Source organism: Aulonocara stuartgranti, assembly GCF_965226115.1.
Source record: "Aulonocara stuartgranti genome assembly, chromosome: 17".
Lineage (NCBI taxonomy): Eukaryota > Metazoa > Chordata > Actinopteri > Cichliformes > Cichlidae > Aulonocara > Aulonocara stuartgranti.
In genome coordinates, this window is record NC_138953.1 from 32,279,345 (window position 1) to 32,305,161 (window position 25,817).

Here is a 25,817-nt window from a genome sequence, read left to right on the forward strand (position 1 = left end):
AAGCTACAGGCATGTCACGGCAAAAAAACATGTTCAAAAACCAATTTTATGATGAAAGTTTTGTTTGAAATTGAGATGATCTGCTATTTGTCGATCCTGACACCTGCTATTACAAACTGAATGCTAGCATAAAAATGTAGGCTTTAAAGTCTCTAAACTACAAAAGAAAAGGAGTTTTAATAGTCAAGACCCTGCACTTTAAAGGGGCCTTTGAAGATTAAGTTGTGGTGATATTTTTCATCATTTTCGGTTTCTTTTAAATTGATACTGCATTATAAACAGACCTCTCCAAACAAATCTTAAACTCGGCACTTCAAAATCAATGCAGAGGTGGTGATACTTTGAATTCTCTTATTAGTAGTGCAAGTCAAAAGACAAGATATATATGTATTTCCTTAGGAGTCAAAGTAAGAAGCTTACAAATGAAAACACCTTTTTTGCAGCATGGTCGGGGATGATAGTGATTTGAAGGACTTTAGCATCTCTTCTGCAACAGATTTTAACATAATAACAGGCCGAGAGATCGGCTGAAACCTCTGGTCACCAGTGTTGGGAAGGTTACTTTTGTATGAATGAATGTATTCCACTACAGATTACAGAATACATGCCCCAAAATGTATTCTGTAACGTATTCCGTTACGTTACTCAATGAGAGTAACGTATTCTGAATACTTTGGATTACTTAATATATTATCATGCTTTTTACAGCTACATGAATGTACCATTGCTGTGTGATTTATTACTATTACTGAAGGTCCGCGGCTCCGAACCGTAGTAGGGGGACCTCTGGCTAATACGTCCGGTTCGTGTCGGGCTCGTAGCTGAAAAATAGCTTTACTTTTTGTTGTGTGGGTCAACTTTGCTAGCGAGAGACAGAGAGAGGCGTTGAAAGGCTGCTCCAGAATTTACTGTTTCGGAGGAAAACACGAACACAGTGTACAGTCAAGTCTTGATAGCGTACTTACAACTGGGCTCGTCAGGCACTCTTTTTGGCTGCAGTGGTTATTATTATATTTACATGCTTCCAGCTCCCGTTTCTGCTCGATGACAACTCGTACTTTTCCTTTTTCTCCCTCCCTCGCTCACAGACACACAATGGGTATGACCATTCTCCCTGCAGCACGGACTACACTACCAATGAGGCTACATTCTTTAGCGCTATGTCTGTAACACTCTGCCTATTGCCTTTATATTAAATCATTTTTAAAAAAAGATTTCCTCATTATGAGACGCGAGATTGAGACACGGGCATTAGGGCCTCTTAATGCGTGTTTTGTTTGGGTTTCCACCGGAGTTTTGGAATTACCAAAAATGGACAGACAAGGAGGAGACAGAGGTGTCGTTTGGTCTTGCTTCCCTGAATTGCCAGGGAGCACAGCCGTTTATTTTCCAACAGAAACACACCACCGCTAACCAAACTGCTCGGCATAGCTTAGCACAACAACAACAACAACAACAAAAAGGCGCTCTCTCACCCAGGAAACACACAGTCGCAGAGAGAGTGCGTCGCCCTGTAACCATGGCAACCGTAACGCTGCCGCCTGGAACAACCAATGACTGTAGAAAGCAGTCATTGGGAACAACAGAACGTAGCTGTCAAACAAAACCCAAACAGTCCTGACCCGCGACAATATGAAACAGGAAAATACCGCCGTGTAATCCATTTATTTCAACAAAGTAACTGTATTCTAAATACCACCTTATTAAACGGTAACTGTAACGGAATACAGTTACTCATATTTTGTATTTTAAATACGTAACGGCGGTACATGTATTCCATTACTCCCCAACACTGCTGGTCACTATGGAAAAATGTGTATTAGAGTGTGCTTCACCAAAAACCTACTTATAATTTCTTTGGTTACTAGCAGGTTGTGGTGGTTGTCAGTACTTAGCATAGAACGTCAACACTCATCAACTGTTTGTTGAGCTACAGTGAACCTGTGAAAAGTGGGACAAACACGGGAAATAGAGATCGTTGCACCCTTCAAAATGTTTTCATTTCAGCGCTATAGTGTGCACCGCGTGTTTCACAGTTTCACTACTGCTCAGCAAGGATCTGCAGACAAGTTGGTGCCTTCCATGCAAGCTATGGGTGCAGCAGTGTATATCTCTTTGTAACCATTTTTCATCTACCAACCACTAGCTAACCATTTGGGGAACAGACATTTTTTATAGTGATCTACATATGGTTGCCCGGAGTGTTGCTGACCGACTAATCTCTTGGTCTCTGTGACTGGGGCATTAGCAATCAATTTCACAGACAGCGAGCAATCCCCAACAACCACTTGCTGACCTGCCAAGCAATATAACTTGCTAAGCAGTTGCTAGCCCTGAGTGATTGGAGTCTTTAAAAGGCAATTATGAAATAACTTTATATCGCACTATTATATTATACTGTTTAGTTATACAAAAGTAATATAACTATTCACATTGTGAAATGACTGCCGATGTTTTGACTGACTTTCTTCCTGACAGCTAAGGAGCTACTGGCTGTATCGACGGCCATTTTTCAAGTCTGCTTTGTGGGACTTCTTCACGATTACATGTGTGATTATCCATAATATTCAAAATTGCAATAAATATTAACATACCTACTTACTTTAAAATTAAAATCCTTCTCTACACAAGAAGGATTAAGATTACAACATGGGGGGGGGGGGGGGGGGGGGCTGTATCTTTTATCCTACTATTTTCATGATATGAAATAAAATAAAAAAAATTGGGAACAGCAAAACCTCTGAAATGCATGTTTCACTGCCTTGCTAGTGAAGCGAGTTCCTTGTCTAATACAAACATAAAGCAATACATGAAATCATCGAGGTGAGACTAATGCAAGAATGCCAACTGGCTAAATGCTTTGATGGATGCCTTCATAGACCAGTGTGCTGGGCAGATTTTCTACATGCAGTGATTGATGGCAACACAGCTGACAGACAGACTAATGATGTGAACAAGCTCCTTAATTAAACATCAATTTGCAGCACATATTCAATTCCCTCCTTCTAAACTCTCAACAGCTAGCAAGTATTTTACTCTAGCTTTCTTTTCTTCTCAACCACCACCTGACGCCCCCATCCGCCTTTCCTTTTCTGTAGGCAAATTGGCTTATAAAAATATATGAGAAGGAAATTTATTTATGAGCCCTGGAATGATGCAACCTAAGTTCAGATGTTCATGAATACATTTACATAAAGGTTGTTTAATTAGCTTTTCTCTCATTTATCAACGATGGCTCAAAAACATCACAAAGATGACAGCATAGAGTGATGCTGCCCACACACACCATAATTCAGAGACATTTATGAATCAATATTGTTAAAATATAAAACTACCACTCTGCTTAAATGCGTTTCTCATATTTCTCATATTTCTTAACATACAAAAACCATGCAAACCATATTTGACTGGCTTAGATCTTTGAGGCTAATCTACCAAGGAAGACATGGCTAATCAATAAGAAAAAAGAGCAAATGAGCATCAGACAGAGATCTGCTCTACATGATTTGACAACAGAGCACTGAAGCCAAGGCTTGTGTCAATACACTGCTGCATAAATACCAGTCAGTGGCTTCAAGCCTGAGTGCAAGTATGTGTCTGTGTTTGTACAATTACATCTAAGAGTGTGTGCGCCTGTGTGACTGTGTTTGTTTCATAACTAGTGCCTCGTGTGTGGGATCGAAGCTTGATGTCAAATGTTATTTGACACATGTCTGTGTAGACTCTTCAAATTTACTGTATTGATCCAACAACAAATAAAGAAGATGCATAGATGAATAGAAAAGTATATCTGTTTAAAAGTTATCAATACAAAACAGATAGAATAAGAGATAAAGAACTTGGTTAAAAGTCCCATCACCAGGCTGGCTTTAGGGTGGATGACTAGATGAACAAGTTCCTAAAAAAGACATTTCAACCTCACTACAGTTTGGGAAGCATTCTAATAGCTGAAGTCTCAAATTAACTTATTAATAATTGCACCTTCGTGCAGCAATGCTAACATTTTTAGAAGTCAATTACCTGATCAGAGTTTACTCGAGCAGCAACCTGTGTGAGTGAAAGGGTGAGGGTGACATGTCAAGCATGAAGTGACATGAACTGCACTTCCTGGAAGAACAAGCCAGAGCTGGCTCCAAAAACAAGTAAATCCCCAGAGACCTCAGTGTTAAAATATTTTTTGTTGTTGTTGGTGGTGGTGGGTTTTTTAATTGCAGATTGGCAAATTGGCTCTTAAAGCTGTACTGGAAATGTCTTTAGTTTATGTAATAATCACATCACTTTAGTAATAGTAGTAACACTTTCTGTACTTAGTATAGAAAGCTCACTCTTGACATCAGTTGTATGCATGTGGGATGTGATCACAAGTGGGGCCCAAGTTTTATTGCACCTTCACAGCAGACTCGTTTTCCTCTTGAGGGCTCTGGACATCCTGTTGCAGAGGAGATGACGGTTGGTCGGAACTGTTCCTAGACTGAAGAGATAAGGATTTCTCAGGATTTGTTTGGGAGGTATAAAAGGGTTCAGGGTGATGTCTTTCCCTCAGAAAAACGGGTTAGGTGTGTGATCTGAACGTTTTTCTCCACTGCAGTGTTTTTCTTTTCTTTTCTAATAAACCTCACTTCAAAAGACACGCTTGTTTGTTGGTTGCAGTTTTATTAAAGATTTTCCATAACAAATCATAAAAGGTGTTAAGGTTTTCAAGGAGTCGGGCATCTGACTGACAGGCGGCCTTCAATGCCACTAATTTTTGTCACTGATTAGGACTCTCTACCCAGTTTGTGTCGATGCCTTTTGGAGTATTTTGTATTGCAATTATCTCAAGTTGTAAATCTTGCTGTGTCCACTCTAAAAAATCAGAAGTTGAAAACTCAAAACATCAAACAACTTGAGTCAATACTTGAGTTCTGACTGTTGTTGATTTTACAGGAGTTCTGGGAACTTTTCTTGTTAGGGTAACAATAACATTTTTGGTTTGGTGGAGACTTTTACACAAGATATATTTCTTGATCACTCATATCCAGCTTTTGGACCACCACACCTGCTTGTGACCACCTAGCATGACCTTGAGTTTGAGTTGCCTCCTAGTTGCAAAACAAGGACTTTTAGTGTTTTAGGCAAACATGTTGACTCTTACACTATTGAAACCTATACGCAAACCTTTCAAGGATATTAATGTTGCTTGTACTGTAACTAAGGAAATGTAAATAAATAAAATGAAGAGGCCACAGCTCATATTTTTCCGTAATGTAAGGGTTAGCACATTCACCTCACAAGTATAAAGATCCTTGTTAAAACTGTGAGAAAACACACAGCCAACTCCAGGTTGGGGAGGGTGTCACAAGTAACTGTCAAGTCCCTGCTGGTCCCAACCCAGGATAAAATAAAGGATTGCATGTGGGGTCAGAATTTCGCCCAAACCAATCATGCAGATCAGTCTGCTGTGTAAAGTAAGGGGGCCAATGAAAGGCAAAATGATGCAAAGCTTTCTGTGACTGACACAAAAAGTGTTTTGTTTAGTTAATGTGGCAGAGTTTGGTTTGTAGCTCAGCTGCAGGTGTCATGGGAGGCTGAGCTCCATCACCTAATCACCCGTCTTATCCTTCTCAGGTTTGCAAGAGTGCTGGAGCCTATCCCAGCTACCATAGAGTGAGAGGCGGGGTACACCCTGGACACGTCGCCAATCTGTTGCAGGGTTAACACAGAGAGACAGACAACAATTCACTAATTAAGCTAACTCTACTAACTACATGTCTTTGGACTGAGAGAGGAAGACAGAGTACCTGAAGAAGAATTCATGCAAACATTCATGTTTTCTGTTTTTTCATCTTTTTCTTTTAACAGCATGTTTTTTTTATCAAATGAGTAAACACAGTAGAAATTAGATGAAATACACTAAAACCTTTGTGTTCATTACACTGCTTGTGTGCATAAGCTTGTTTAGCTATCTCCTTACTAATGTCACAGGCTTGCCTGTTCTCGGTAATTGACTTGCTAAACTCAATATCACTGTTACTTGTACCGGCAGAAATAGCACCAGAGCTCAAATGAGCAAGCATTTATTAGATATGTGGCATTTTGATCCTGCTGCTGCTCCTATTCTCATCTTTCCCCTCTCTCTTCTCAGACCTGCTGTCAGGCTGCAGTGAGAGTGTTGTCTGTTTTATAAAGAGCAATTCGTAGCAGAGCACCCTTTTTCATGAATAATGTGATGCCATTGACATATGTGGCTAATATATATTACACTCTACATTATTGCTGATATATATTACTGCTGATGGTACACACAGCTAATATAAATTATTCATTGGTCATTATTCATATCTTGCTGAATCACTGTCCTGGCATAACTTGGCTATGCACACTAGCCCTTCCTCTCTCTCCTCAACTTTTTAAATTTCCTTCCCTTCTTTTGATCTCTCTCTTGCCCAGCTTTCACTTGACATATAAACAAGAATTTCATGAATGTTTTTTTTGTTGAAGGGATGTGTGCTTCATGTCACCGGACCTTCTCCCTTCCCACCCTTGAACAAGCACATTTATAAACACACTATAAAACACCGAAAGGGGAAAGCTGTGGAACAAAAGAGGCAGGTGGCAGAGAAAGAGCACAGTAAAGCTAGCGAGACAGCAGAGAAAATATATCAAACAAAACAGAAGGATGGTGGGGGCTAAAAATAAAAGCTGGAGTGAAAGATGATAGATAGACTTTAGGTTTATAAAAGCAAGGTCAATAAACAACAGAATAAGAGACGTGAATAGCTTTAAACGACAAATACATTGAATATAATGCTCTGACACACAAACATACTTGCTGTTAGTTTTTATATTTACAGTGCTGGTATTTGTGTCACACAATCAGAAACAAGTTTGCTGTGAATCTGGATCAGTAATATGATTAGGTGCATTTGATTCAGCTGGGTGACATTAGGACTATTAAAACTTCTCAGTTTTCCAAGACCTGCATGGGGGGGGGGGCAGTTTTAAAAACTTGAGAAAATGACAACGACACAAAAACTTTGAGAAATGGACAAAAAAATACAGAAAAATGGCTGCTGTAAAATTAAATTGCTGATGGTTATATACTTAGAAACAGTATGACATAGATTATATAGGTAGCAAACAAGTGGGCAGGTAGCTAAAAAGAGAGAGAAAATCTCAGACTTCCACTTGTCTGGAGAAATATAACAATGTTAAAATTAGGCACATGCTGTCTCAGAGATAATGAAGAAAAAGGAAAAAATGCGTTGACTAGTTCTAGTCTTGACTATTGTAATTAAATATTATCTTATAAAAGAAGCATCCCTTCTTTTAAAAGTTTCTTGAAAAGCTTCCAGTTAATCCAAAATACTGCAGTGACAGTACTGCCAGGAATGAGAAAGAGACACTTTTTCCCCACCATTAGCTTCTCTTCATTGGTTCCCTGTTAAATCTATTCATCCATCCATTCATTTTCTTCCGCCTATCCAATTCAGGATGGCAGGGGGGCTATAGGCTTTCTCAGCTGCAATAGGATGAGAGGGTACACCCCAGAGAGGTCGCCAGTCTGTCCCTGTTAAATCCAAATCATCACATGCAGACTCTACAGTACTATATCGTCCCAGCTGAAGACTTTGTTCTAAGATAGCAGGCTTGCTTGTGCTTCCAAGAGTTTCCAGAAGTAGAATGAGAGGGAAGAGCTTTCAGCTCTCAGGTCTCTTTCCTGTGGAACCAGCCACCATTTCATATTCAAGAGACAGACACTCTTTCTACTTTTAAGATTAAACTTAAAACTTTCCTTTTTTGATAAAGCTCAGAGTTAGCAACATCACATTGCCCTGAAGCATCCCTTCTTTATGCTGCTATAGGCTCAGGCTGCAAGGGGACTTCACATGATATACTCAGCATTTTTCTATTAGTCTTCTCTTTTTACTCCCAATGCATTGCTGCTGCATGTCTTTAAATTGTGTCTTCACTCCCATAGTTTGTCTTGTCTCACTATGCTTTCTTCCCTTTCTTTTCTTTTCTCTCATCCACCAACTAGTCACAGCAAATGACTGCACCTCACTGAGCCTGGTTATGCTGGGGGTTTTAGTTTAAGAGGGAATTTTTCCTTCCCATCGTTGCTTGTTGAGCATGTGATTGTTGGGGTTTCCTCTCTAAAACTGGAGGGTTTACCACACAGTAAAGAGGCAACTGTTGTGCTGTGATTTGGCATAAATAAATAAACTTGAATTGCATTATAACCTCATGTCAATTTTGTCTTTATAGTTTATGTCCAAAACTCACTTCTGCATCTTTCCATTTTCTTCCATAGACAGACAACCATTTGTGCTCACATTCACGCCTATGGTCAGTTTAGAAGCGTCATTTAACCTAACCAAATGCATGTTTTGGGGCTGTGGAGAAAGCCACGGTACTCAGAGACAAATCACGCAACCAGTCAGCTAGTGGCTTCAAACTCAGGACCGTCTTGCTGTGAGGCAACAGTATTAACTTCTGCATCATCGTGCTGGCCAACATCTCAACTCATGACATGAACATGTTGAGGTAACAATGATCATACAAATACATTATATTTTATGTGCATACTCCTGCCTCCTAGCCACATTTTTTCATTAGTGGACTTTTTTTTCCTTCCTCTACAATGAGATTTGGGTCTCATCAAGATGGATTACAGTTTGTGTGAGGCTGTGATACAACAGTGGCAAATGTGCAGTTCTCTACTTATTTATCCAATGCCAAAGTAGTGGCTATGATTGCAGCTCACCCATACAGTTTCTCAGTATAAGAATCGAGGCACATGTTACAAGCATGCTCTCTATCGTAGGACTGCAAGTCATAAATCAGCTACCACATATGCACACAGAGTGCATCATTGAGAGCTATAGATAACCATGTCCTCTGCAAGAAAATGAAAAAGGATCATTTCACTGCAGCTAAATGACACTTCATCTCACCTACTGAAAACTAATGTTGGAAGGAGTCATATAGCACTGTCTGTTGCTGTTTCTGTCTCACAGTCTGCAATCTGTCTGTCTGTGCCTGTCTGTCTCTAATTGTCCATCAAGCTCTCCATCTGTGCTCGTCTCCATCCTTCAGTCTGTTCAGTCCTTAGGCCTTTTCACAGGGGAGGGAACAGTTTATTCAGCCTGTGAGCCTAATAACTCTCCTTCCCCATCGACCTCGTTAGGATATGGTCTATTTGTAGTGAGTGAACATGTGTTTGTACGCAAGGGTAAATGTGTGCATGCTGGGCTAAGTCAGGATCTCATTAACTTCTGGAATGGTACTGTGCTTCTCCCACAGACAGACACATGCACACATCGCTAGTGTTGGATGAAGGCTCTGTGTCTTTAAAAGCATGACTTTTGTACCAAGTAAGAAAAGCATTCATGCATTCAGAAAACAAGGGCATCAAACTAGCCAAGGAGCCTTTAGAAGATAAATTCCTCATCAACAATACTCTATAAAGTATTAATTATTTATGTTAAACTGAGGAAGTATAAAGCTGTGTGTGTGTGGTGTGTGCAAGCATTTGATAATCCTCTGTGTTTGCCTATTAAGTAGGAAGGAAGTTAGAGCATAACCTTCATTAGGCAGCTGTAAAAAAAGCTACAGCATTATGGTAATTTTGCTAATCAGGAAAACGGGCGAGAGATGAAACTGTTATTCTTTTGTTTTTTTCCCCTCACAGAGTACTATACATGCATCTTTTTAAGCTTTTCAGGCTTCTTCTCACCTGGGTAAGAGTTTTGGGCTCTCTTCACTGTGCCCCAGCAAATTCTTATAGATGTGACCTCTAGTTGTTTAAGATACTGAGGCATAAACTTCCAATGTATCAATATTTCTTATAATCAAGGTCTTTTCCAGGTGTAATGTGAGGCAGAGGGAACTCCAGGAAATCACAATATTTTATAAATTCAGATCAGTTCTCCATTTATTGCACATTTATATAATTAAAAATTGGTTCTAATAATATACCTGGTGTGTATTCATTGAATTGTGCTTTGCTTCATAGGGTTTTAACTACCTGCATTTGCACAGCGGGCTTTGCCCTCATTTAATAGAGATAAAACATCTCTGAATGAGTTTTCCTGGACCCATTAAAAACAGCATGCATGCAACTATAACTTCACATAAAATAATAATAAGCTAATATAAGGAATGAAAGTAGAAACTACACAGCTGCATAAAATATATATTATGTATTGCTTTGCAAATAAATACTACATAGACTAAGATATTACTTTTATTTGCCATGTTTACAGTGTAAACAATGCAGTAGATTAATTTTCTGGCCATACAAATTAGGATGAGAACAAGAGGCTGCAAGACGGTGAGAGTGTGCAGAGGAAAGGCAGGCTCAATTCAGAAAAAAAATAACATAATTTAAAACTGTTATTGATTTGCAAAGGGAGAAAATAATGTCAGACTGGACTCCTACAGGCAAAAATAATATTGTTATTTCCATCTCCGATAATTTATACTCGGAAGTATGGCTCTATTCTGGGACCTCCTCACTCTTCCACATGCTGAACCTGAAAGCCAGAGGCAGGGAGACCAGCAGCAGGAACCTGTATGGGGCAGACTTCAGTGACACATGCATGACATTGATTGGGTCAGAAACAGCATGAACAGCAGCTGGAGTCAAGATGGATTGCAAAATGGTTTGTAGATATGCAGAATCTGTAAGCAAGCTTGCCAATTAGACAGGTAGAAGGCTACTGCGTTTGACCTGAACTTATGCTAGGCTAAGGAATTCAAAAACCCACACTGAGACAGCATTACTGATTTTCACCTTTTCAACGTTGACAAAAAAAATAACACTTTAAACTTGGATTTTATAGAAGAGAAAGAAATGACAGATGCAAGAAATGGAAAGACGAAAAGACAGACAAGGCGAGATAAAGAAGTTTGATGGCTGACAAAGTAGAGAACGATAACAAACCGGTATCATTCCCTTGAGAGTGACACAAGTCAAAATCCACTCAGACAGAAAGGCAAAGAAATCAGAAGTATAGAAATCAACAGGATAACAAATGTCCAACTGTCCACAGTGCACTTTAATTCTTCTGAGTGTACCTGAGGCTTACAGCTCTAGTCAACATCCACTGCTATGAACAAAGTCTGATGGTGGCTGTGGACAGAGATGCTAGTGGTTGTGCTACCATATCTTGTTTTATTAAACATTGTTTATGTTTTTGCCTATTTTAATGTACGTTTCTCCATATGAAAGCAGAGAAATGATCTAGAATGTATGAAAACTTTAGAGATTCATGTGGAAATTAAGAGATTCACCTCCAAGAGCATTACTGTATGTATGAAGGGAGAAGTGGGTAGACTCGCTCTATAGATCTGCATTTTGTCATGCATTTTATCTCAGTGTGTGTATTTCAGCCTTCTTCACTATGGTGCCACATTACTCCAAATCCTGCTCAGATCCAGTCTACCTGGCAAGTCAGTTTGAAACAACAACCAAATGCTAAACGCCAAATGGATTTTCTGGGTCATTGACACTGCCTGGTCCTGCTGTGTTTGGTCTAGCTTTAGCAGCTGTGACAAAATGGCATCTTTAGAAAGACGTGCGATGAGTGTGCCTACTTGGGTTAGAAACAGAAAAAGAACACGCATGTTTTAAAGTAACACACATATAGTAAGAAATGTTGCATTTTCCTTCTTGATGATCTACAAGCAGTATGCATGGGAGTTTCTGGCCATGTAAGCGTGTAGTCTTATTTGTGATCTGGTGTCTGCCTAAATCAGTTTGCCCTGAAGCATTAGTTTTACCTAAATGTATGCCTTCAACAGAGCACACTTTTATTCCAGCATCCGAGTTGTCGGCTGATGTCCTCATGAGCCATGTCTCAAAAAGAGGCTTTTTACACTCAGCAGCCTGAGTGCCTTGGATTTCCCCTTTTTTGTATACTTACTATTCTCTTCATGAAAGATGAAATGATGAAAGCTGAAAGTTGTGGTAATGCACTCTAAATAAATCATTAAAATGCATTTATTGGACTGAAGAACCAATGTCTGGCTGGTCGTAGTAGCTTTAGCAGCAAATCACTGGATATCATGTAGCTACTATGATGCTACGTATGTTGTTTTACATTATACAGTAGGCTGGGGATATTTCTATGAAAAATGCATCATCTTCATGTAATTCATTTTGTACTGACAATAATAAAGGAAACAATATCTCCCAGGTTAAATTAAGAGAGTAGAGAAAGGAAGTAAAGAGAAAATGACGCAAGAGTGATTAGGTGATGGGGCTTCATTTTCTTTATTTGTCAACGGCCTCTTTCTGACAAAAGCCATTTTTCTTTTATGCAGCATAATACAGCAAACAAATGCTGCTTGGGTTATAATGTAACTGAACTACTCAAGCTGTTCCATTGCACAGTACTTCACTGCTAAACCTCAGAGGAATATGCTGTAATTTTTGCACACTCATTTGGAGCAATTAAATGTGCAGCAAAAAGACTAAATACAAAGACGAAATGAGTGCTTTTATAAAATATAATACAAATACTTAAAAAAGGATTTATTAGAACCATGCATATAACTTTAAAATATGGCAGACATATTTGGTTTACTTTGATTACACCAATATATAGAGCAAGTCATGGATAATAAATATTGCTTGATAAATGGACGTGAATATTGAGTGTATTATATAATATTATATTACAGTATATTTCTATTTAACCACGCAGCTTGAAAGAAAGGTAGATTAGAAATGTAGGAGTTAAGTTAGAGGTCAAATGCAACATGATATTCGGATGCAAACTATAATGTGATATTTGTAAACCATGTATACCAGTATCATTTCCAGAATGTTTCCAAGTGCAGTAGAATTTTAAGCACAGTTTTAAAGATAAAAGTCATTTTATGAAAGTTTCACCTTATTTGACCTTGACAGAGAAGTCATAAGTGCAAAATCACGTGATATTTAGAATCACCATATATCATTCCCTATATGCATAAAAAAGTGCAGTAAGAAACATGGTTCTATATAGCTCTATCTATCATTATTATCATTTGGACCTCCAGGTCGAGCTACTGACCCTGAAGGAGAGGTCAGAGGTCAAATGTGACATGATGTTTGAAATCTTTATATGGTACTTTCTATATGTTGACAATAAACACCACACTTGGAAGAATCATAGTTTCTAAATTACAAGGATTTTTGTCAATTTTTAACTGACAATCCAGTAAACTGACCTTGAAGACCTTGGAGAATGTAAACTAAGTTTGGATGGATTGTTAACACGAGCCCATGCTAAACCCCTACAAAGTTTTACCAGAATTCAAAAAAAAGAAAACGAAAACTTTGAGCTGTCATGTTCGCAGACACACACACACACAACCAAAAACATAACCTCCGTGGCAGAGGTAACTATTTTGGAGTCCATCATGGATTTTCAACCTCCTCTGATAATACATATGTGATGATGACTATTCTCACTCTCAAATGAACACCATCAAACACTCCAGGTCATCACCTCATCCAATCTTTTAAGATTAATAGGTTAAACCTCAAGTTCTTCAGACTCAGAACTGTTTAATTCCCGTATCCTTTTCAAGTCTTACAATCTACAATTAATTTGCCCACACCCACTTATCATATTTCCCATGTTACTTGAATATCTTATTATGCTATCTTTGTCACTGTTTGTGTAATTTGTTTCCAGCTGCATTTTTCAGTTTCTCTAACTGTTAATTTTCTGTTGACATCATCTCACCGCTCCCCCACTCCCAGCCCAATCACGTGCAATAATCACATACATTTCCACATCCTCCCATCAGCTGTCTCACAACAGTGACCTTGAGCAGCAGGCTGCTGATTGGCTTCTGTGTTGATGATTTGGAGGTCACAAACCCCAGCACTTGGAATTAATGGACTCTGCTTCATGACTACAGGGCCCTCGACACATAGATGCCCACATACACAGATGCCACGGCTAGTAATAGACGGTCAATGGGAGTCACAGCCCTTACAAACCTAATTATGTGAGCCAATGGCAGGCATCAGCCAGGGAGTAGTCGCTATGACACACACATAAACATACAGACCCGATCACGGCAGCACAGAGATATACCTACAGGTCATGTCCACTGGCATTGCTAACTCTTCTAAAAAGTATAACACTTTAGCCAGTGACAGGTGTAGGCAGTGAAAAAGTGCACACACAGCACCATCTGGATCACGTGCACACGAATGTGACGACAGCACAAGACAAAAATCAGCTGTAGCGTTGGGTCGTTTGTAAAATAACAAGCTGCAGACAATTTGGACTAGGACTGAAAAATGCAGGTCAAACCACCATAAATCATATAAAAGCAATGCAAAAAAACAAAAAAATGACACCAAGAAGTGCTTATTACAGAACTAATACCCATATATACCCTATGCACAAACACACAAAACAAAACGCACCGAAGAGAGTGCACTGCCACATTTACAAGCACATACTCCAACAACTATTTAATTTCCCTTCAAGCTTCGAGTACACAAACAGTTGCTCTTGTTGAGCTATATTGCTTCTTAAATCCCAACAGCTAATTTGATCTGGGGTTTAAGGTTACTTATTACAGCCAGCAGTGCACTCCACAATATATATATATACACACTAATTAGAAGACAGTATTTGTCTCTGTTGACAGACTTTCAGAGCTACGATGTTCTAATGAAGACTTATTCAATCTAATGTGATGTGCTTAATCAGCTGGCAGATGTAATATGAAAAGCTGGGCCTGCTTTTAGGATAAACTGGTTTCCCTGAAAACTGTCAGTCTGGTGTGCCTAGTTATTGTTTTACGCTGTACCAAAATAAGTAGAATGTCACAGGCTGGGTCTCCGACCCAGCACTCTGAGTTTTCTTTGTATTTTTTGATATGTTATTAGTTTGTGTTATTTCCTATTTGCCTTTAGTTTAGGCAGTTATTGTTCCTGGGTTTTCTATGTTTTGGGGTTTTCTATTTATTTCATCACGTATTAGGTCTGTTAAGTTGTGTTGTCATTTCCTGTTTTATTCTGACAATGTCATGTGTTCTTTGTTCATTGTATTTAGCTTTCCTCTCCTGGTCCTGTCATTAGGTTTATGTCTGTCAGCTGTTTTCCCCCATGTGTCGCCACTTCCCCTGATCACCTCATGTCTGTATTTAAGCCTTTTGTTTTCTTCATGCCATTGTCAGTTCGTCTGTTTATCTCACCAGAATTACAGTCATAGTCATAGTCATAGTCTTAGCCTGTTTATTTTCCACCTCAATCATAGTTATAGTTTTTGGTCTTAGTACCTTTAGTGTTTTGTTTCTTAGTGTTTTTCCAGCTTAGTGTTTTGTTTCTTAGTGTTTTGCCTGTTTGCTTTGGTCTCTTGGTTCATTTCCTGTCGTCATCGCAATAAAGGTTCACTTTTCTGTTAATCATTACTATTCCTCGTCATCATCTGCTTTTGGGTCCTGTTTCCGCACACATCGGCGCACCCCGCCGTGACAGAACGAACTGACCAGTCATGGACCCAGCGGATTCTGCTCTCACCGAGTGTCTGGAGGAGACTGCTCGGATCCAAGCGATCCTCGACCGCTTCTTTACAGCGCCCGATTTGAAGAGCAAGCTGGTAATGATTAACGTTGCTGAAGCTATTATGGAGAGGGATCCCCGCCTTCTCCAGCTCCCGGACTCACCTGCCATAGTTGATGCCTTTACGAGGATAAAGGAGATGCTGCAGGCCCAGGGACTGTTGAGTCAGGAAATGGCTTCCAGCACCCACCAGTCACAACAACCCCACAATCAGTCATCTCCATTGCTGCCTCCGGAACCTGAGTGTGTTCGTGTCGGTTCGCTGAGATTCGCCGCAGCGTCACCACCTCTCAGCTCACCAGTTTCCACGCCCTCATCACAGTCTCGCCATACTCCTGTCACAGTTCAGCGCGAGGAAGCGCCGCACACCATAGACTTGGACGACGACGAGCGCCAGTCTATATTCTGCGCTCTCTTGGAGGAGGAGCTCCGGTGGAAGCCGTGGCTCATTCCGGAGCACGAGCACTCTTTCCGGGGAACTCGACTGGCTCTCGGGGGACCTCGGAGTTACCAGGGACTTCCACCCATCGCTCCGCCGTCTTCCACTCCTAAGAAAAAGCGGCGTGCGCGCCACCGACGCTCCGTATCACAAACGCAAGTGAGTGATTACATTTTGGCTCCTCATGTTTTCTCTCAGTAAGTTGTTGAAATTGACACTACTTTTCCGGTTAATGAGCCCGGCTATACAGAGACTGTTTGCCCTGGAAAAGCTAGCCATCAGGCTCAGCTAAGCTGCTGTGGGACTGCTATCCAGGCCGGTTTGGAGCCGGAGACGGAGGTACAGCTGGTGCAGCCAATTTCAGTGTCAGCCGGAGGGCCCGGGGAGCCCGTCCGGCCTCAGGTTTCGTCTGCTGGAGGTTCAGGAGAACCCAGCCAGCTTCATGCTTCGTCTGCTGGAGGTTCAGGAGAATCCAGCCAGCCTCATGTTTCGTCTGCTGGAGGTTCAGGAGAACCCAGCCAGCCTCATGTTTCGTTTGCTGGAGGTTCAGGAGAACCCAGCCAGCTTCATGCTTCGTCTGCTGGAGGTTCAGAAGAATCCAGCCAGCTTCAGGCTTCGTTTGCTGGAGGTTCAGGAGAATCCAGCCAGCTTCATGCTTCGTCTGCTGGAGGTTCAGGAGAATCCAGCCAGCTTCATGCTTCGTCTGCTGAAGGTTCAGGAGAACCACACCAGCCTCATGCCTCGTCAGCTGGAGGGCCCGGGAAGCCCATCCAGCCTCATGCCTCGTCAGCTGGAGGGCCCGAGGAGCCCATCCAGCCTCATGCCTCGTCAGCTGGAGGGCCCGGGGAGCCCATCCAGCCTCATGCCTCGTCAGCTGGAGGGCCCGAGGAGCCCATCCAGCCTCATGCCACGTCAGCTGGGGGTTCAGGAGAACCGCACCAGCCTCATGCCACGTCTGCTGGGGGGCCCGAGGAGCCCTTCCGACCTCATGCCACGTCTGCTGGGGGGCCCGAGGAGCCCTTCCGGCCTCATGCCACGTCTGCTGGGGGGCCCGAGGAGCCCTTCCAGCACCACGCCACGTCAGCTGGCGGGCCCGAGGAGCCCGTCCAGCCTCACGCCACGTCAGCTGGCGGGCCCGAGGAGCCCGTTCAGCCTCATGCTTCGTCAGCTGGAGGGCCTGAGGAGCCCGTCTGGCCACCTTCTGCTTCACCACCTGTGGCTGCAGCGCCACCTCCTGCGGCTCCCGTGCCGCCGCCTGCAGGACCACCACCTGCTGCGCTACTGCTTGCTGCTTCTACGCCTCAGCCTGAGGACGACGCCTCACCTGGTTCTGCCACACCTCAGTCTGAGAACTCATACAAACTCATTTCACCCACTATAGACTGTGTTGCTGCAACTTGAAAAGCAACCTGCCTCGTCAGCTGGAGGGCCCGAGGAGCCCGTCCAGCCTCATGCCTCGTCAGCTGGAGGGTCCGAGGGGACCGTTCAGCCGCCATCTGCGGCCGCCTCGTCATCGGCTGGTCCAGCTTCAGCCTGTGCCTCGCCAGGCCCAGCCTCATCAGAGCCTTCATCCTCGCCAGGCCCAGCCTCATCAGAGCCTTCAGCCTCGCCAGGCCCAGCCTCATCAGAGCCTTCAGCCTCGTCTGGTCCGGCTTCGTCAGAGTCTTCAGCCTCGTCGGGTCCGGCCTCAGAGTCTTCAGCCTCGTCGGGTCCGGCCTCTGCTTGTGCTTCTGCTACGCCTGGTCCGGCCTCTGCCTGTGCTTCTGCTACGCCTGGTCCAGCCTCAGCCTCTGCTTCAGCGTCACCTGGGCCAGCCTCTGCTTCAGCGTCACCTGGTCCTGGTCCTGTGCCCTCCAAGCCTCGGCCGGTACGCCTGACACTTGGGCGCCGCCGCCGCCTTCCGCACGGCCGGCCCCCTGAACTGTTTCCACGCCGTCGCCTTCCGCACGGCCGGCCCCCTGAACTGTTTCCGCCCCGTCGCCTTCCGCACGGCCGGCCCCCTGAACTGTTTCCACGTCACCGCCGTCGAGGTCGGCCCCCTGAACCGTTTCCGTGTCGCCGCCGTTGCCGTCCGCACGGACGGCCCCCTGATCACATGAACTATGGCTTTCTGGACCGTCACCCCCCGGGCCGGCCCCCTGATCACATGGACTATGACTTTCTGGACCGTCACCCTCCGGGTCGGCCCCCTGAGGAGTCATGAACTGTTCCCTGCGCTCCTGTGATTTTGATGGACATTTTGTTTTTTTTTTTGGCCTTTTGTTTTCTTCATGCCATTGTCAGTTCGTCTGTTTATCTCACCAGAGTTACAGTCATAGTCATAGTCTTAGCCTGTTTATTTTCCACCTCAATCATAGTTATAGTTTTTGGTCTTAGTACCTTTAGTGTTTTGTTTCTTAGTGTTTTGCCAGCTTAGTGTTTTGTTTCTTAGTGTTTTGCCTGTTTGCTTTGGTCTCTTGGTTCATTTCCTGTCGTCATCGCAATAAAGGTTCACTTTTCTGTTAATCATTACTATTCCTCGTCATCATCTGCTTTTGGGTCCTGTTTCCGCACACATCGGCGCACCCCGCCGTGACATAGAATGACACTGGTTATGATGCAAGGAGGTAGCCGATGCAGGGATAAAGGAAGACCAATTATAGCTGACCTTCTGCTACACTTCTCAGAAAGTAAAACTTACAAGCTCGTATAGATCTGTAGAATTACAGCTAAACAAAACAATCTGTTATACCCTCAAGTGTAAAACTCCAAAGTACCTTGGAGCATTTTCATCTCTCTTTGGATCTCTAGTCAAATAACAATTTACACATTTAAGCTTTATTGACTTTTTCCCCAAATGGTTGATAGCAAGTGAAATAATGGAAGAAGTCAAATATAGTCTTACCTGTGCATTTCTTCAGGCTACCAGGCCGTTTACCATGCATTCCCAGTTTACAGTTAAAGTTTTCCTCCCAGAATTCAGCAAACCAAACATTTCTTCTGTTGTTGGACAGCGAACGGCTACGGAAATACCGGTCAAATGCTGTGTAAAAGACAGACAGGGCAAAGGTTAAAAAGTATGAAAATGAGTTATTATTTTTTTTGTTTTTCTTTTTAAAACTCTACTGAATACATCTCCCTATTTATTTTGTTTAGACGAGCTGCTTTCGACACTTTCAACCCAGATATTGTTAAATGGCGTAATAGGAGAGGGCACCGGTGCTTCAGGGGTTATTGGCTTCATTTCTACTGAGCCTGTCTGTGCTAGAAAATTAGGTGTTCAGCACAATGTAATAGATTTTGACACATAAATGCGTAGGTTATGAATAGCCCACGTATGGTATGGCTGAAAAGCTATTTTGGTTGAACCGGTCAGTATTGGAGCTCCTATCAAATACTGACGTAAAGAGAAAGAAAAGCATACATTTTAAAATAAGCTTCCACAATAGATTGGATACTTGTCCATTTTAATAACAAGATAAGAGGAACTAAAAGAGGGGAACATGTTTCTCTACTCATAGGAATGAAATACCTGTCAGCAAGTGGCAGGGTGGAATAAAGATACGGGCAAAAGAAAAGAGACGTGCAGATGAGAAAAAACTACTTTCTTCATACCATAATTAAATGTGAAAGAAGCTTCTTAAATGCATGGCATTTTATCTGCCACATGAACCTTTTAACAATTCATCAGCTCATCGGCTATCTTTCTTTGTTTCCGTGCAGGGTTAGACTTTCATTTTAGCCGTATGCTACAGTAAAACTTTTACAAACTAGGGGATTTTAGCTTTGACATGAACTCTCTGATATATATTTGAGAAATTTAGGTTTTTGGTTAATGGATTTTTTTCTTTTTTGGATGTTCCAAATATGCAAAAATTCTCTATTGTGCAAAAGCCTCAAGCCACCCCTCATTTCTTACATTTTGCTAAAATAAAAACTCAGTGCAGTAATTTATTTAAAAAAGATATGCAAAAAAACAGAAATACAGCATATAAGGCAAAAACAGAGTTTTTACATGAGCTTTAAAGTCAGTGTTTGGTATGATCGTCTTTACTCTTTAACAGAGCCCGAACTTCTTAGGCAAGCTTTCTCGTAATTTCTTCAAGTAGTCTTCAGGAATAGTTCTTCAGGTTTCCTCAAGGACATTCAAAGCTCTTCTTGTTGTTGGGTGCCTTTTGTCCTGTGCTCTGTCTCATGGTCCAACATTGCTTCAATAATGTTGAGGTCCAGGTGCTGGGGAGGCCTATCCATGATTAATGGTGCTCAATTGTGTTTTTTCTGTCCGGGCATGCTTTTGCTGTACTGCCATGTGTTTGTGTTTGGGATCATTGCATTGTCATATTGAAAATTGCTGCCAGTCAGATGCTTTCCAGATGGTATTGCATGATAGATCAAAATCTAATATATGTGTTCATAATTTCATAAATTCTGACAAGATCTCCGACACCACTTACTGAAATGCAGCCCCAAACCACAACAGAGCCTTCACCGTGTTTTATAGATGCTGTAGACATTCACTGCTGTACCTCTCTCCTCACCTCCTCCATGCACATTTGGTATATCTCATCCTTACCATTTCCCTTCCTTAAGAATGGCTTTTTGACAGCCACTCTTCCACTGAGACCATTTCTGATGAGGCTTCAGTGAACAGTGTCTGTCAGGTCTTTACTGATTTTTCCCTGTTCCTTAAGGAGATGACTTTCCTGAACTGTTCAGCCACTTTAGATAGTTTTAAGCCTGGCACATCTTCTTTCGTCTTCTTGTCTTGCAGAGTTTGCTGAAAGTAGAGTGGACTGAACATGAGTGAAAAAGCAACCCATGTCCAAAGAAAAACTCTGGAAGGCCTTTAGAACATCTGGCTCTTTGGAAGCACAATTTAAAGAAATGAAGCATGGCTCAAGACTTTACACAGTACTTTAAAAGGAGTAGGCTTTTCTCTAACCCAAGTCCTACATCTAACCATAGATGGCTTGTGACCGGGTGGGCAAGAAGAAATGACTGCAAAGAAACATTTACACTTAACTAAGAAGGCGCAACACATGCTCTGTAGTTAAGTGTAACACTGGGCACGTGAATGATTCCATGTGAGGTGTGACAGCCTGTGCCATGCCAGATTCACTGTAAAAGCTAAAAAGATCTCTCCTGATTAATTCAATGTGCTGTTGTGGAAATGGGTAATGTGTGCACCTGGGATGCTCTACTGATATTTGACTGCTGGAAATATTAGTCTTACTCTTTTTTGTGCCTCAACAGTAAGATGTGCCATGTGGAATCACATGCTTCCCATTGTGATAACATTACATTCCTAAAAACAGAAATATAATCATTTGAGGTACTTTGAGGGTCTAAAAAGCACAAACTTAATTCAATGATAATAGAAAAATAGAAGTATTGCTACCAGTTGGGCAGTTGTTTGGAAGCACACAGTTCCTATGATTACATTTTAGATTATATTTTGGTACATCTCATGCACTGCTTTCTTATAGACTGTAAAACAATAAGTTCATATGACATTTTTAGTGTCCTGTGTAATAATACATAGATATAACCAAGCCAACCTTTCCTCAGTCTGAATCAGTGTTGAAACTGAACTCTGTGAACAATGATATATTCATTTAAAACTGCATTTAAGTACTGATGAATAGAGATGAAACCATGTAGACTTTAGTTCTAAAGTTCTTTAAAGGGTAATACAATTTCAGGTTAGTAAAAATAAAAATAAAAAATAAAAAAAATACTGTAGCATTTATTAAGCCTCTTCCAACCAGCTAAGTAAAGTAATATATCAATGTCTGCCCAGACTCATAATATATGGAGTAAAAATATTAATGGAATTTAATATGTGGCCACCAAAGATTAATGTCACCACTTTAGTATCTGACCAAATTGAAAGTGCTCAACATCTCTGCATCTACTCTTGAATTATGGTGTTGAACAGCAGCCAGAAAGGGTGTTTTTGCAAAACATTAGCATGTCACAGTGAAGCAGAGCTCTCCCCTTTTGGATATAAAATGACACCAGCTAATCATTTTATCCAATTAGATATCTGTGTAAAATTTATTCAAATGAATCAACTTGTGGCAACCCCCCCCCCCCACACACACACACACACACACACACACAAAAATAATCATGATGTCACCGAGATCTTTGACTACCAAATTCTGATAACTATGCTTATTTCCAAGAGAACATTTAAGACAGGTGGAATGAAATTTCCTCCCAGTGTTCCCGAGATATTACATTCACAAGAATAGCACAGGTTGGGTTTGTCAGCTTTGTCTACCTTCAGAAAATAAATGTGTTCACCAGAATAAGTTATACATATGGATTATTTATGTAAAAACATAATGCCTCTGGCCAGGACTGTCGCAGGGCATAAAAAAGTACCTGTGAAATCAACAAAGTCGCTCATATCAGAAATGTTATTTGATGCTTCTGCCTCTAATCTGCAGATTAAATGTGAAGCCTGAGCCTGAAGACAGTTAGCTTAGTTCAAAGACTGGATGGGAAAAACAGAAAGCCTTTTTTCAAAGATACAAAAAATATTATCTGGTGTTATATTCCTTATAAAAAATGTAAAAGTGACTCATGCACTTAGAGTGACTTTTGTTTTTCCTTTTTGTTTTGTTTTGTTTGAGACTAGCTGTTTCCCTTGTTTCTGGCAACTGCAATAGCAAAGGTAAACACAATGTGACACTGTTGAGGGAATTTGTGGCATATTAACACAATTTAAAACTGCTGCCTCACTGCGTTAAAAACAACATTGTGGTGTTTTTGGACCAGTTGTGAAGCAAAGTTTTGCCTTAAATTATTAAAGTTACAGCAAGGAAGTACTTCCAAAGTACAGGCCAGAGACATCTGTTTTTAGCAGGAAGGCCAACAATTTCATTTACTTCTCTTTTGTTTCCTGTGGAAATAAAAGCTAAATTATACAGCATTGGGAGCCCAAAAGATGATTTCAATGAGCTTGTTATGGCATCAGAATAATTCTCAATGCGTGAGAAAACATTTACCTCATGTGCAAAAAGATCCCATGTTTGAGTCTATGTACTGTACTATACTATGTCACTATAAATTACAGTTTAGACACATTTTAAGCTTTATATAACACATGTTGCAGAATTGCTGCATTATACTGCATTCTCTTTCTAGGTGTACCAAAAGAAAAGTCTAGTCATTAATCCTCACTCACATCTCTTCTGTCATTTCTTTAAAGTCAACATAGCCTTTCTTGTGAATCTGCCAAAGCTCCCTTTGATTCATTTAAAGTTCTATTTCTCTCCCTCGCTTCCAGTTTATATCTTGTCACCTATGTGGCCCTCCAGGAGTCAATTATCTAATAGAGAGCTCTGACAGAGAGCAAATGAGGATATTCTCCCTGGTGTATTGGCAAAAACTTGTTGCCCACTGGGATCAAAAGTGAGAGAACATGAGTCCATTTCATTTCTGTCTCTGGTCTTTCCCCTGAATCCTTAATTTGATCTATCAAAGTTTGAGCAGACGCTGCTTCGGCTTTCTTTCATTTGCCACAAATCCAGTTTCAGTGCAGGTGAGAACTACTTTTATTATTCCTCACATCTTCTCAGTTATTACCTGCACGTGTGCTGACAGCTTCGTATATGCTTGTTATTATCCTTACCATCCACAGATGCCCTTTTGGGAAGAATTGTGATGGCCCCCTCGGCCACCCTCTCCTGGCCAATCACAGGGGAGATCTTGGACCCCCAGCTGTCTGAACCCACCCACAGGAAGTGACCCGTCTGGTTGTTCCTTTTAGCTGCATCCAGAACTCGTCTGTTTTAGAAAAAGAAAAGATAATTCAAATATCTGAAGATAGACTACAGCAGACAAGTCGAGCAGTGGGGTATTGATTTAGGCTTAACCCTACATAAAGATCACTGCAGCTTTTTTCTTGTACCACTGCTTATATCTATAACTGATGCAGCAACAGGCAGCATCCGTCTTGCCCGTGAGGAGTGACTCCTTTTTTTTCTATCCATAAAATGTGTGAAAAACATGTCATCAAGTATTTATTTCCAAATCTCAAGCATTCTGGAGCTTAGCATTCTGGACAGCATTTATCTAAAAAGGCTTTATTCTTCAAGCATTTTTGGCAGGACCCAAAGACAAGAGGTCTGATTGACCAGTAATTAAGCCATTTCAGGGGGTCGTATGAGTCAAAACTGCATTTTATAATATTTGAATTTTTTTGTTTAAATCTCAATTTTCATAACTGCCTAATAATTATGTACATCATCATTCAAGATGTAAATGCAATAATTGTGCCTGTAGTATAGTGCGAACTCTTGTCGGTACCACAATGCAACACTTCTAACCAAGTGAGTTGCTAAAGAATAGCGATATGAAAACCAGGTCTTTTCTTCTTCAGAATAACATAATTGTAATCACAGCGAGCATGTAGGTGTCAAAAGGTTTCTATTGTAAAATATGTTGAAAATGTCACAGAAAATCTTATTAAACAAAAAAGTACACCTGATAGCAGCGGGAAAGTTGACCAGCAGGGTTCGTTTTTAAAGTGCACAACACGTACCGTATGTCATCCTCATTAGCGAACATGATGATGGCCCTGGCATTGGAGGTCTCCAGCAGGCGTCTGATGATCTTGTCAAACTCCCCTGGCCTGGGCTCCCTGGGGATCTTCAAGGACTGGGCAATACACACACCACCTGAGACAGAAGAGGGGGGAAAAGCAAAAGGAGGGACAGATTGCATCATCTATTTTAGATTCACTGATTTGCATTTTCCATTCTGTTTTCAACACTAATTTCACTCTCGGGTCGGCTTGTACACATTTCTGAAACTATTCAAAGCACTCTGTGTCGAGGCCTCTGACGAAGGCTTTAACACTTCGAACACCCTCACAGCTTTGAGATAAAGGTAAGAGTAAGTGGTTGGTTAACATGGCAGCAGAGAAAGAAAGCAAGATATTCACTAAAGTCCGGGAAGAGACATGACTGAACGTAAAATAGTACTGGCTGTTCAATACAATTTCTTCTCCAAAAGATTCAAGACAAAAAACATTTGAAAAGATTAAACAAAAACTGACAGGTAAGATCGGACTAGGTAGGAAGAAAGTAGAGAAAGGGTAGGAGGAATCTGGGGGACTGGGAAATTCTAAGAGAGGAACGCTGAAGAAGAAAAGGGATGTTAAAATTGATACCGAAAAAGACTAAAAGGAAGAAGTGAAAATAAACAGTGGGAAGCTGAGGAGGGGGGAAAAGCAGGAAAGGAGAACGAGCATTAAAAAAAGAATTTGCTAAAATGAATTGAGATGATGGTGGAGGTAGGTGGTGTTGATCACAGGAGAGAAAACTGTAAGAAACAAAGGAAAAGAGGAATGGGGCATGAATGATTTAAAATCACGGCACTGCACAGAGTAAGTGGCAAGAAATATCGTCTGTACCCACTTCACCTCCTTAATTTACTATTGTCGAGTGCAGCAATATTAGTTATTTCACTCACAATATGAGATAATGAAGATTTCTGTCTACCTGGTTCCGCCTTGATCCCTCAGCCCTCTCACACACACGGACACACTGTTGCATACTGTTTTCAGCCACCTCAGGAGGTGTTTTTTTTTAAGCTGTTAATTCACTCTGGCTGCATTCAATCATTAGCTATTGTGTAAATTCTTTTTAGCAGTATGTGTGTGTGAGTGTGTAGGATTATGTTATTGTTGTACATTGCCTTTGTTATATCTGTACAGAATTTATGATGGACATTGTGTATCCATGTCTTTAGTGTGTAAGTCTACACATTCATTTCATTCACGTCTCTGGGAATGTCTGTGTGTGTGTGTGTGTGTGAGAGAGAGAG

At 41.3% G+C, this 25,817-nt stretch overlaps 1 protein-coding gene across 6 annotated transcripts in view; it reads right to left on the reverse strand.

The window, feature by feature from the left end:
- The window catches only part of grm8a (glutamate receptor, metabotropic 8a), a 323,575-nt gene that overhangs the window by 72,509 nt on the left and 225,249 nt on the right, over positions 1–25,817 (reverse strand). For all 6 annotated transcript variants that reach the window (XM_082511551.1, XM_082511554.1, XM_082511552.1 and 3 more), the window contains 3 exons: positions 24,532–24,667; positions 23,620–23,774; positions 18,883–19,020 (listed from right to left, as the gene is read on the reverse strand). In XM_082511551.1, the coding sequence (XP_082367677.1) occupies positions 18,883–19,020; positions 23,620–23,774; positions 24,532–24,667 (429 nt within the window). The remainder of the gene's footprint in view (positions 1–18,882; positions 19,021–23,619; positions 23,775–24,531; positions 24,668–25,817) is intronic.